Source organism: Pelodiscus sinensis, chromosome 2 (assembly GCF_049634645.1).
Source record: "Pelodiscus sinensis isolate JC-2024 chromosome 2, ASM4963464v1, whole genome shotgun sequence".
Classification (NCBI taxonomy): Eukaryota; Metazoa; Chordata; order Testudines; family Trionychidae; genus Pelodiscus; species Pelodiscus sinensis.
In genome coordinates, this window is record NC_134712.1 from 200,037,819 (window position 1) to 200,051,299 (window position 13,481).

Genomic DNA, 13,481 nt, shown 5'->3' on the forward strand with positions numbered 1-13,481 from the left:
ATTGAGCCACTCCCAGTGAGTTGTGGGAAACTTGTCTGCCCTAGGCTCACTGGGAGGAACAGGGAAAGGCCTTGAAGTGGTTGCATTCTTGCTACAAAGTGTATAGATTTCCTGCGTGAGTGGAAAGCCTCACCTGGGCTCCAGCCTGTATACCCTGAGCCTTGCCGGCTAGTTTGGGCTGAAAGTACCACAAAACCCAGGGCAGAGGTTTACGTGTGTGGACAGGAGTGGGATTAGCCCAGGTTACTTATGTGGTGAAGACATACCTTATAACTAGACCTTATCAAAAAGCATTGCTGTCCATTTTCTTTAAGTGCTTCATTGTGAGATTGTACAGTAGAGTTGCTAATTTGCATTAGTGACTGAGATCTATTGCAGTTTTCTAAATTGAAAAATAAGATAAAGCAATCAAGACTTTTGTATCTCTAAGGCTACGTCTACACTGCACAGTTATTTCAGAATAAGATATTCTGGAATAGTTATTCCAAAATAGCTTATTTCAAAATAGTACGTCTACACTGCAGGGAAGCCTCAAAATTCGTCCGAGGCAGGCTTCCCTAATGTGGACATGCTATCTCGATTTAGAGCCCCAGGAGGAATAACTTAGAATAGCCCTGGTGAGGGGCTATTTCGAAATAGCATATACACATGCCAAAATAGCTGTTTTGGAGTAGGTGGTGTTCTTCGTAGAATGAGGTTTACAGAAGCCGGAATAAGCCGTTTGTTATTTTGGAATTATTTTGAAATAACGGAATTGCTGTGTAGACGCTCACATTGTTGTTTTGCAATAACAGTCATTATTCCGAAATAACTTTGCTGTATAAACACACCCTAAGTGTATATTGTTCACTTGTTTGAGAAGTGTTAAAACTTTCATGCTGGTGCATCATGTGTGAGGGAGACTGTTACCTTCCTGTTCTGTGCTGTGATGCCTTTGGCTTTACTGCTGCCATATTGTGATACAAACCCATAACATACTTGGGACTCCTGTTGCCCTTTCAGATTTACTGCTTCTCTTGTTCCTGCTTCCCATTGGGCATGAATATTTGTTATTCCCTCCAGGGCTATGGGCTTGTATCTTTCCAAGTTAAAGCTCACTTTGTAGTTTCTTACCCTTGTTCCTAATCAATCTTGGTTCCTCTGTATAATTGTGCTGTTCTTACTAGGGATGTTAAGGACTAATGATTAGTCAATTCCTCCCCCCTGCAACTATCAGATAGAGACAGCAAAAGGGGGGAAGTGAGGGTACTTCAAAGCAGCAGCGTGGCACAGCTGATCCTGAGATCAGCTGTGCAGCACTTCCCTATGTGGAGACTCCCAGTTTAGTATCTGTGTGAATTTCTTTAACGTTTTCTTTATTCTCCTCCAGACTACTAATGGGGGATATTTAATATGTCTCTTTTTAGATATTTAAAATCACATTAGGTTTTTACTGAGAAATGCCATGTACTCATTGTGGCCTTTTCATGTCCACACGTAATTTTTGCCATGGTTATTTCAGAGGCTTGATAGCCAAAAATCTCCCCCATTTCAGGTCTTTCCTTCTTACGGTGCTCCCTAATATCAGTGTTACCCACACATCTAGTGTGGTTCACTGTCCCATGCAACAGATAAAACCAAAAGACCTCTCCAACACAGGCTGGGAGCCAGCTGGCTTTTAGCTCAGAGGATAGAGGTGCCTATACTGAGCTCCACAGGTCTCAGGTTGAAATCTGCCTGGTGGTGGTTACATCAGCAGCTGTTGAAACTTAGCGTCTGACCCCCTTCAGAGCAACTCAATAGTATTTCAAAACAGCCAGTCAAGGTGATGTAGAGAAGAGAGGCACAGGTCCAGGACCTGAGTTTAGGTCTTTCATGTATTATAAGTACATCGAAGTGTTACTGCTGCTTTTCCTAGCTTGCACTGTGCTGGTGACATCACACTTGCCATGGTGGGGTGGTGCTGACTAACAGGAGTATTTTAGTACCTTATTTTGCAAAGAGGTGTGTTCATACTCTCACATACACACAAAGCTTTATTACTAAAGCTAGGCCACCTCCAATCTGCTCCATGGAACGAGTGAGCTGTGGATTCACTAGTAGAGAACTTGTGCTGGGCTATTGTAAAAGGAAAGCTACTGACTATTCTCACTGGGTTCTGATAAAGAATGACTAGGAGAAAATTCTGATCAGCCAACAAAACGTCACTAAGACTCTGGCTGCTAGGGATGTAAACGAGTAGTCGAGTATACAGTTAGCAGCTAAGCCTAGGCTTACCGGTTGATCTTCTCAACTACTCGCATTCCTGTAAGTAGAGGGAAGCAGGAGCCAGTGCTGGAGGGAGTTCAGACCACCCCATGTACAGACCACCCCTCTGTATGCAGCCTCCCTGCCCGGAGCAGCACTCTGTATCTGAGGCAGCAGCACAGGAGGGGAAGGGGGCAGGAGAGGCAGCCAGTGTGCACAGGGAGCTGGTTTTTAAACTGGCTCCTCTCAGAGACCAGCTCCCACCTGGCACCCCACGCTGCTGCTGCCTCTGATACAAAGGCAGCAGCATAAGGTGCAGGGGGCTCCCTGGGAGTGGGGCCAGATTGCACTGGTTGCCCCCCCCCCCCGCTCGGGGGAGACGGGAGGGCTATAGAATAGTTGAATAGCCACTAAGAACTCATGCCTGACTCTTCAGTTACCCAATATCGAACATCCCTAAATACAGCACTTGCTGCTGCTCTATGCCATCTAGGAAGAGGTCTTCTATTGACTTAATTACTCCAGCCCCCTGCAAACAGGGAGTAGCTGTTCTGCCCATCTACTGCTGTCCACGTGGGTGCTTAGATCAGTGTAAGTTACATCAGTGTTGGGGGTTGTCTTATTTATATCCCTGAGCGACATAATTTATACCAATGTAAGCTTTGTGTGTACATAGCCTAAGTCTGCACTGTCAAAATAACAGTGTGCCAGCAATTTTGTATTAGGAAAGTATATGTGCCAAGAGAGCCCACAAGAAACCTCTTACCTCTTATAATCCCTTGATACAGTTAGGTCCACTCTTGTTGTCAAGGGATTAGCTTTCCCATGTTAAGTGAAAATTTCAGTCATTATTGGTCATGGATACTGTAACCTCAGTATAACACAATTCTCTAGAGCCATATTTGACAGAGTTGGATGTGATTTTAGCTGCACGACTTCAGTAAAAATCAATGGGATTCATGGTGCTAAAATCTGCTGCAGAATGTTTAGGGGTAGAGGTTTAAATGAAGTGTTTTAAAGAATGGTTACTTACACTGGAATTTAATGTATTTGAAATAACTGAGAATGTGTGAGAACAGAGCATGGTAAGGAATGAGTAGGTTAAATATTTTCAAGTTTACAGCAAGACTTCAATAGGATTTCTTTATTAATTTCAGCTTGCCCAATTATTAGCAGAACTGAATTCCATACCTGAACTGTTTCCAGTGAAAACACCAACCTCAACTCCTTCTGTAAGTTTTTCACTGTTTGGTTAAATGTATATTGTAGCTGAACTTTAATGAGATTTGTGTCTTCTGATGAATGTTTTTCTTTTTGGGAATTTTATTTGTATTGATTTGATATTAGTTAGATGTTATGTAAAAAGGCAGGGCTAGGTTACCAAGATATGCATGTAAAGAAACATCTCAAATTGCACAGTGTTTCTTTTGAATATACAGAAGTGAAATTAGGCACGACTTCATTAACTTAGGCCCAGAGAGGCTCATGAGACACTGGACAAACAAATGTATGTACAGGCAGTCCCCGGGTTACGTACAAGATAGGGACTATAGGTTTGTTCTTAAGTTGAATTTGTATGTAAGTCGGAACTGGCTCCAGATTCAGCCGCTGCTGCTGAAACTGACCAGGGGCTGACTACAGGAAGCTGGAGGCAGAGTTGCTCTGCCCCCAGCTTCCTGGAATCAGCCACTGATCAGTTTCAACAGCGGCTGAATCTCGAGCCTGGGACAGAACAGCTGGGGCGCCAGGTAGGTCCCTGCAGGACCAACCCGGCAGCACCCAGCTGCTCTACCCCAGGGTCCACAACAAAAGCCTGGTCTGCTGGGGAGGGGGGGATGCACTAGCTGCGCGCCCCCCCCCCCCCCCAGCAGACCAGGGACACGGGGAGCAAAGCTGCAGCGGCGGCGGGGTGCCGTGCCTCTGAGGCTTTGCTCTGGCCGCCGCTGCGGCTTTGCTCCCGGTGCCTCTGGTCTGCTGGGGATCGTATCCAGCAGACCAGGGACACCGGGAGCAAAGCTGCAGCGGCGGCGGAGTCCTGCGCCTCCCTGGCTTTGCTCCAGGTGTCCCTGGTCTGCTGGAGACGGTCCCCAGCAGACCAGGGGCACCCGGAGCAGCTTTTCTCACCTCGGAGGTCGAGGTGGCGGGACCGCTGCGCTCTGGGCGGTCCCGCTGCCTGCGAGCTCCGGGGCGAGAGAGCCCCGTTCGTAAGTGCGGATCCGACATAAGTCGGATCCGCGTAAGTCGGGGACTGCCTGTATTTGAGAATGGTGGTTAAAGGGCAAATAGGATCTTGTAGCTGGAAAGCTAGAGAGAGTGAAGAAACTGAAGTTTGTTTTCAGATTGTGTCAGTTTCTTGCTAATTTTTCTTTCTGTTAAAATCCATGTTTTAAGTAGAGTTGTGATGGGAAAATTCAGTCAGTCTTGCATAGCAGGATGTTTCTATTTCTACCTCTGGAGCATCTCTTTTTGGCTTAGAAATCCCTAATCCACAGTGATTACTGTGGAATAATGTTAATTTACCAAGTATTCCACATGCATGAGGAGGATTGCACAGACATGTTCCTGACTTGGAGGTGTCCTTGTAAAATGTTTGTCATTTGTGTCTTAATATATTTTAAATATGTTGAGATACATTAAAAGATAAATATGTTTGTCTTCATATTTTAAATTACAAAATATATGAAAGTCTGGCTCATCATTGATGGCACTTCAAGTATTAATTGTGACATATTAAACCTACTTTAAATCTCTGGAATCTAGTAATATGTATTCAGTATTTTTATTCTGGAAAGAATCTTGGGGATAGAGAGTTGGAATGCTCCTGTCCCGATGACAGATTACTTACTCATTTTTTACATATATGCTCACTTTTCCAATTTTTTTTAAAGTAACAATTACAGAATATTGCAGCAAGTTTCCCATCCAGAGAGATTCTGCGCATTGGTTTGTGGTACTAAATTTGCCAGGATTACCTCCTAGATCTGTGCAGACACATATATAGGTCTGGTAATTTCATGCCCATATAATCTCTGGTTGCTTCCCACCCCAATTACATAGCAGTGAGGCTGATGTGACTGTTTTAATAGAAACCATTTTTTCCCCTGTAGAAACAGAAGAAAACCCCAAGGAGGACATTTTCTGAAGGCCAGATAGAGCGTCGTACAAACCCAACCAGAAATGCTCGTCCACCAGAGAAATTTGCCTTGGAAAACTTCACTGTGTCTGCAGCCAAATTTGCAGAACACTTCCATAATTACAGACAACAAAACCTCTTACTAAAGAAGAGACTGAGCGGGGTATTTGCCAGTTTAGTTTGTTTACTAATCCTTGTCGTGTGAAGATGCCACTCAAGCTGCTCAGAGCTGGCAAGCATTTGGAGTGGGGACAGATGCAGCAGAGAGTTAACTAGCATTTAGAGCCTTTGTGCTGGGATTAGAAACAGGAGGGAAAAAAGGATCCCAGAGCCTCTCCCATCTCTAGTCGCCCAAGCTGTTCCAGTATGTAACCCATCTCATTTGAAGTATATCTAATGATATGATTATGCATTGTCTAATATTAGTATTATTTACTATTTGAAATCCAGTTGTTGCCCAGGGCGCGCTAGGCTCCAGCAGGCTAAGAACTGGGGTGATAAAGAGGTGGGGGGAGAGGTGACAGAAGAGAAGGAGGGAGAGTGTTAGAAGGGAGCAGAAATTGAGGCTGAACTTGCCGAACTTCAAGTTAAGAATTGGTCAGAACCGGTGTGGGGGGGGAGAGAGAAAGGAATGGGAGAGGACTTTGGAAAGCACCCAATCAGAATTTGAAAATAAGCAACAAAATAATTTTTGGAGTCATGTGATGTTACTTTTTTGTTACATTTGTCCTCCTGCCCCATACCTCGTTTTATCAGTCATACTTGTGTGTCATGTCTGCTAATAAATGGTAAACTTTGGTAAGGATTCGCTCGTGTTGCGTCTGTGTGCCATGCTGAATCACAATGGGACTGTAACCCTGCTTAGGTCCTTTTGTGTGGTACCCCAACATAAATGGTAACAGCAATGAGAGAGGTAGGAAATCCACACTATTAGGTGAGGAATGTGGCAGAAGGGAAAGAGGAGAAAATGAATTTTCAGGTGGATATCTGTGTGATCGTGAGGCTCTCTAAAGGCAGTCAGTAGATTAGGGGTGCTCAAATAGGATGTTGGGGATAAGCCAACATTTGGATTTATTGGGGTAGGTTTTGATTGGGGAGAGGTGGAAAAGAATCAATGCTGGAGGAGAAAGTAGAGTTAATTTTATTAAACCATAAGAGGAGAGGGAAGAGGAAATCAGAAGAGGGTTCAGAGAGGCAGAGCAGTTATAGACACCAATGGATGGCAGGTCACAGAGTAAAAATATGGGCAACATTGAAGTAGAGGTGATGGTTGTAAAGGGAACTCGGTTACTGCGCAACCAGAGAGGGAATAGTGCTGAAGGAAGACGAGGTTGAGTGAGTGGCCATTTTGGAGAGTTGATCTGGTGTTGAATGGCAAGTGAGATGAGTGCAAAGACTGAGTGGCCAGATAGGAATTAGTGTGAAAATTGAAATATCTAGAGGGTGTGGGTAGGGATTGGAAGGAGAAGCAGGAGAGCTTGGAGTATCAAAGTCAAGAGAAGATTAGGGAGGAGTCGGTGGCTGGCAGATAAGTTACATGGAGAGGGAGTGTAGAATATGATGGGCGCATTGCTCAAGGAAAATGAAAGGATGCACTGGACAAAGAGGGGATGCTGTACATGGCAGAACCCTCACACTTGCTTGTGGATGAGACTGGGAGTGAAGAAAATTAGGCTGCTGTGGATGCTGGAGATGGAGGGAGCAAGAGATGAAAAGGTGGATGGCAGAGATTTATTTTCTATGAAGCAGGAAGTCTATAGGTGGTGTGGTTGATTGCCATTGAAGGAAAGGATGAGGCATTTGTTGGAACATGATGCCAGAGGTCTGAAAGATGGGGGTGATGGGAGAGTCAGGGCTAGGACAGATTTCCTTAAAGGAACAGAGAGAGTGGAGGTAGGATAGGAATTTTGAGAGTGTTGAAGCAATAGGGGAATAAGGATGAAGAGGAGAGGAGCTAATGAAAGCACTGAAAACTGGGATGATAGGAAGGATATGGAGTTAGAGGGGCTACAAACCCTACTTGATATGTTCTGTTCTGTTATAGTCATAGCCTGTGGGATTGCACATTTGATCTAAAGATAAAAGCTCTTTGCCCATCATAAGACAAACGGTGCTGAGATGAGTTTGTTTTGTAGGGTGACTGTGGAGTGCGCAAAAGAAGAAGGTCATCTAAATACTCATCTTACCGTCCTGTTGAAGATATCACTGATGAGGACTTGGAGAATATCGCAATTACAGTTAAAGATAAAATCTATGATAAAGTCCTGGTAGGTTTCTGCTTTTTTCCCTTTGACTGCTTAGAGTGAGGAGCGTATGATTAACTACTTCATTTCATGAACTGAATATAGTGCTCATTGAAACGTGGAAGAGTAAGAGCCCTGGAGACTGCATTGCATATTTATCTAGTGAGTGGGAACAGCAGGGAATCTTCTCTCCTTAGCAAGGGGAATGTAATGCACTTTCTGTACTTAGCCATTTCTTGCCATCTGCAGACAGGTACCAGTTGTGGCCAAGTTCTGCCGCTGTTACTTGTTGAGTGGGAACTATATTGAGACCATTAATTTGCTTCCACCAAAGGGCTGTTAGATGATAGTGGGCGTGGCCATGAATGATCTGGGCTCAGCTTTAGCCAATGACCTAGAGGTGCTTGGTTCCAGATCCCATTTGTGTTCCTCTGTCCCCCTTACCACAATTACCCTGAAGTGTTAGAACCTGGAAGAGACAGGACTATTCAAAAGGACGTTTTTGTGTGTCTCTGGCATGTTGTTGCATAAGCAGGGCTGCTCTTCTAAACACCCACTTTGACACATTGCTTGTGCATACTTTAAAATTAAAATGCACACGGGTCCCTCTGATTTGTGGTTTGATGCTGTCACAGGAATCACTGCACAAAGCTTACCTAATCCTATGATTTCTTTAGACTAGTGTATATAGTTATTTTGTAGGCCATGTGGTATTCTTCATCTGGTGGCCTTACTGGCAGGAGGGTAAATAAGTTGCAGTAATTACTCCATGGAGATTGCACTTGTCTTCCTCTTGCTCCGGTTCTTTGCTTCCAGAATCCCTCCCAGCAAAGATTGAGGTTAATGGTGCTTTACTTCCGAGGGAGTCATAGGTTTCAATTTCTAGCGCAGTGGATTGCAGATGCAGTAGAGGGGCGGCAGTCTAATGTATCGACTGGTAAATATATGCATCCATTAGGCAGTGTTTCTCCCGCTCCTGAGAGGCCTTTGCACCCTTAAAGAGTTCAGAGAATCGCCATGTTCCCTTGTTTAACATCCTCCCTCCCCCACCTTTAAGGGCCCATGTTTTCACCACAGAGACCTGCATGGAGATCCTTTTGGTGTGTAGCAATGGTGTACCTTACTTTCCTAGAGAAATCACTGCTGAATGACTCTGTAGGTTCTTAGCCTTTGCCCAGGGTGGATTGGAACCAGAAATGTAACATGGGCTCATGTGACACATTAGATTCCTAAGCATTCAGAACAGGGTTTGTCTCTGTGTTTTGTAGCTCGCATACTTCCAAAGACTGTAGAAATAATCATGGTGTTGGAAGTTACGTTTTTTTCTGGTGTTTTATTAATCTAGTTGCATCTTGCTCCGAAGGAGGAATGTTAGTTTTCTCTACCTCAAGCTGAGAGGTGCGTTTAGAGAATTCCAATTCCTGGCATCAGAAGTTCATCATGATATGAAATGCTGAATTTTTACTCCTCTCTCTCCCTTTCCTTTCCAACTTCAGGGTAGTACATGCCATCAGTGTCGGCAGAAGACAATTGATACTAAGACAGTCTGTCGTAATCAAGGGTGCGGTGGTGTGAGGGGGCAGTTCTGTGGACCGTGTCTTCGTAATCGATATGGTGAAGATGTGAAATCAGCCCTTCTGGACCCCGTGGGTATCCAATTAAGACTTTTGTAGCTTCAAAATCATCATGGATTTCTTGCATAATGTGAAATACAAACATTATGTCACATAAAAGCCTGAGTGGGGTGGCAGGGATTGATATTTATCTTGCTGAAGTAGGGATGAGAGTGTGGTGCTTTCAACCTGCTCTTAGTTGCACTCAGGAGCGGGAAAGATAACTAATGAGGCTTAGAAGAAAGGGGACCTGATTCTCCCAAGTGCCTGCTTTCCTGATGCTTACACTGGTCTTGTCTGCTATGTAAACATTGGAAAGAACCTCAAGAATGTAGGTCCTCTTTCTTTCCCAGAGCCCTTAGTCTGTCTTCAGCAGAGCACATAGACCTGTAGTGTCCAAATCAATTCCCTTTCATAGGGTCTGGCTGTCTTAATAATTATAATATGGAGGTATACCTATCTCATAGAGCTGGAAGGGACCTTGAGAGGTCAAGTCCAGTCTTCTGCCCTCTTGGCAGGACTAAGTACCATCCCTGACAGATTTGCCACAGATCCCTAAATGGCCCCCTCAAGGATTGAGCTCACAACCCTGGGTTTAGCAGGCTCAAACCACTAAACTATCCCTCTTGGCAGTTCATATACAATTAGCACCATAAAACTCAGCCAAAGCTGCTTTTCCAGGCTTGCCTTTTTGTTGCCCTCCTCTCTGGCTGAGATACAAATCCTGCTTTCTTCCCCCCTTTATCCTTGTGGAAGTAATCAGATCCACCTTCCAGCATAACAGAGTTGAGCCTAATAACAGAAAAGCCCAACATTTTTATACAAAATCTTGGGTCTGTCACCCTGTTAAGCAGTTTCCCTGCCCTCCGGAGCAATGGCCATCTTTTTGTCTGATGCAGTTCCTGAAGTCACGTGTTGCAGGGAGCCAACCACCTCTCCTTGCTCTGAGCTCCTGTCTGTTTTTTTTAATGTTGTCTTTAAAAAACATTTTTTCAAAATGTTTTCCCTTTCAGATAAACTGGCTGTCTTTCACACAGCTGCTGAGTGACAAACCCATCCCTCCCTGGAATTTGGGTTCACTGGTAACTGAAATATAAACCTTAGCCTAGGGCTCCTGCTTAAAGACCTTCTCTGCTTGTTTCTGGGCTCAGAGACATTCTACCTCTCTTTGATCCAATTAGCTCCAACCAGGGTATAATCTTTCAATATGGCTCAGCCATAGTTATCCTGAATCTTAATAATGGAGACTTATCTCCTAAGGTGCTGGAATGGAAGAGCCTCACTCTTTCAATTATTTTACAACACTATATCTTTCAGGAAATCATTATTACTAGAATTTGTTGAGGGTGAGCTAGGAATTTTTCAAAGTAAAGAACGGATAGTGTTGTTCTTTTCAGTATGGCACACTGATTAACCAATCTTTGATAAGGTGTTTACAATATTTGTTTACATAATACAGTATTGCCTTATATAAAGTACTGTTACATGAAGTAGTCTATAGCTCCTTAGAGACTAACACACACACAGTATCATGAGCTCTGTTACAGGAAGTGGAACTTCTGTTTAGGGTCATTAATGGGGTGAAGAAGATGGTTATACTTTTACATCTTTAATGCAAACCTGTTTAAACTGTTAACGGTTATGTGCAGGCTCCTGCCCCACTTCTGGGGAGCCGGCTGCCACCCTGCACTGTTAGCTCTATTAGAGCTGTTTCTGGGGCAGCAGCCAGCTCCCTGGGAGCAGGGCCAGTAGGCAGGAGCTGATGTGCACAAGAGTGGTTTCAAAATTAGCTTCCAGCATGCACCAATTCCCAGAGAGCCGGTTGCCACCCTGTGCTGTGGGTGCGTGTAATTGTGTAACCACTGACATTTTCAGTAGTTACATGGTTACCCAACTGCCTACTAGGTATTTAATGTACCTAGTATAATACTTCTGTAGATAACTCTGCCCCTATACCTTTCCCTCCTTGTCTGTAATTCAGGATTGGATTTGCCCGCCTTGTCGTGGTGTCTGTAACTGCAGTTACTGTCGTAAGCGTGATGGCCGCTGTGCCACAGGAATGCTTATCCACTTGGCAAAATTTTATGGTTATGACAATGTTAAAGAATATCTTGAAAGGTAAGATGATGATTATAGAACTTATATACGTGCTGTCTTGGCTCTAAGGGGGTGGGGAGGAGGCCTGAGCCTCATGGGCCAGATCAAGGCAAGCCATGGCTGGGGTTTCCAACACCGTTCTATGCTTTTGTTAATGCTTTTAAAAATATCAGATTCCCATAAAGTAACATTTCTCTACTTGTTTTCTAGTTTACAAAAACAACTGAGCGAAGACAATTAAGGATGCTGAGCACAGCTGCCTGACCTGCAGACAAGTTTTTTTTTTTTTGTTTAAAAAAATTTAGTTCAGGGTTTTAAAAAAATTACAATTATGTTTATACAAGATAGAAATGTAGAACATACCTTGTATTTGTTTTTACTGATTGGTCTTTTATATAAAGATTTCTCAAGAAAATGTTTTAATAGAGGATCCATTATTTTCTGCAGACTCGTCTGTACACACAGAGCAGAACAGCACTTTTAAAACTTTAGTGGTTAGTATTTAGTAGAGCTTCAGAACCAAGTCAATGTTCAACTCCAAAAGCTGTGAAGGGAAATTATGTAGCACTAAAATTTAACCAGTGGGGGGGGGGGAGCCCAAGATCTTAAAATAAAAATACTTTTCTTAGGCCAAAAAGTATTATTACATTTTTAGTCTTTTCCCACGCCAGTTTGCATGGGGATACAATACTACTCCCTGACCAAAAGAGTCAAAGCCTTTGCTGTTGGTTCATGAGCAAATCAAGTAACTGCATTCCTCAGTTTGGGGAAAAAGTAAGTTTTCCCCTGCAAAGATGGAGAGTGTCCGTTTTTGGAAACTTACAATTCACCCAGAACTGGAGTGAAATTATGTGCTGTTTTTACCACCTAACTGTTCGCTCCCCCTTTCCCTCCTCTTTAATCTCAAGAACTTGAGAGTGCAAGGGGTGTAAAGGGGAAACATTTTTTCCTCTTTGTTTAAAAATAAATGACACACCCTGCTCATTGTGAAGAAAAGAGCTTGGCACAGTGATGCACCTGCAGTCAGAACACTATACACTCTTTTAATTTTACAGTGCAAAGTAAGTTTCATTTTAATTCCTAATTGGCTGCTTAATATGTTCAAGAGCACATGTCTGCTTAAAGGCAGGCTTTATAGACAACACTGTTTAAAAAACCCATATTACTGCAGTCTGTCAAACTGTTTGTAAAATATTGTATGTGTCATTCTGTGTAGAGATGATAAACCATGGAGGAGCATTTTGTGGGTTAAAACAGTACATGGAGCTGTTTTAATTTTCCATAAACTGAGGGAAAATGTTGATTAACAAAGGACGTAAATCCAGTTTATAGAGATCCACACTTTTAAAGTGTTGTATAACATTATCACAGTAGGACATAATGTGAGAAACATTTATCTCCTTTTCCATGTGACTGTAGGCTCAGTATTAAACTGCCAAGAGTAAAGCTACTCCTGCAAGTACCCATTTAGCAGATTTCTCCTTGCTCTTCAGATTGAAAGTCCAAACATATGTGGGGCCTCTGTTTTTAGTTTTATATACTGGACATTCATATATGTTTTTGGTGTCCTGTCGCTCCATTGGAATAGCTCGTACAAAGATGACTGGCATTGCTGGAGTCAGATCCATGAGCCGGGCTTCAGCTATGACCCCTGACTGGATGTCCCATCTCGCTCCTGTAGCAAGAACACACACAATTCTGAGTGTTATAAATGCTGCTCTTGTGTGCCATACAAATGATTCAAGTCTCCATTTTTAATAGCTGCTTATTGGTAAATACCTTGCCTGAGGGTAGAGCAGATATGGCCAGAGGGCAAAACTGTAGTCCATGGTATTCTATAGTGCAGCTGCATACTCTTACTTGTAGATCTCATCACACACTACAGAAATGCCTGCTAGAATCTGTAGTTTTGTTAATGCTGCCTTCTAGATTAAATGACTGTGGTCTATTCTTTGTGGGAACATGCGTGATGCAACATTACTTCTACAACTAGAAGAGTGGAAGTTAAGGGGCTGGATTTTCCACACCAATCTAAATGGAGTAACTCAAGGTACAATTTAAAAACACACAACAGGGACTCGCATGTCAAGGGCTCAGGCTGTAGGGTTTAAAATAGGAGTGTAGATACTTGAGTCTGAGCTCTTGACCTTCCCTTCTTTCAGCAAGAAT

The 13,481-nt window shown here is 43.3% G+C and overlaps 2 protein-coding genes across 10 annotated transcripts in view; one reads left to right on the top strand and one right to left on the bottom strand.

Annotated features, from left to right (window-relative positions):
- The window catches only part of CDCA7L (cell division cycle associated 7 like), a 38,984-nt gene extending 26,768 nt beyond the window's left edge, over positions 1-12,216 (top strand). For both annotated transcript variants that reach the window (XM_075922234.1, XM_006138348.4), the window contains exons 5-10: positions 3,384-3,458; positions 5,334-5,522; positions 7,495-7,626; positions 9,099-9,248; positions 11,197-11,333; positions 11,523-12,216. In XM_075922234.1, coding sequence (XP_075778349.1) covers positions 3,384-3,458; positions 5,334-5,522; positions 7,495-7,626; positions 9,099-9,248; positions 11,197-11,333; positions 11,523-11,553 — 714 coding nt within the window. In that variant the 3' untranslated portion in view covers positions 11,554-12,216. The remainder of the gene's footprint in view (positions 1-3,383; positions 3,459-5,333; positions 5,523-7,494; positions 7,627-9,098; positions 9,249-11,196; positions 11,334-11,522) is intronic.
- Positions 12,217-12,305: 89 nt separating this feature from the next.
- DNAH11 (dynein axonemal heavy chain 11) overlaps positions 12,306-13,481 on the bottom strand; it is a 273,839-nt gene continuing 272,663 nt past the window's right edge. For 2 of the 8 annotated variants that reach the window (XM_075922225.1, XM_075922224.1), the window contains one exon: positions 12,306-12,987. In XM_075922225.1, the coding sequence (XP_075778340.1) occupies positions 12,740-12,987 (248 nt within the window). In that variant the 3' untranslated portion in view covers positions 12,306-12,739. The remainder of the gene's footprint in view (positions 12,988-13,481) is intronic. The other 6 variants (XM_075922226.1, XM_075922227.1, XM_075922228.1 and 3 more) reach the window with 5 other exon arrangements.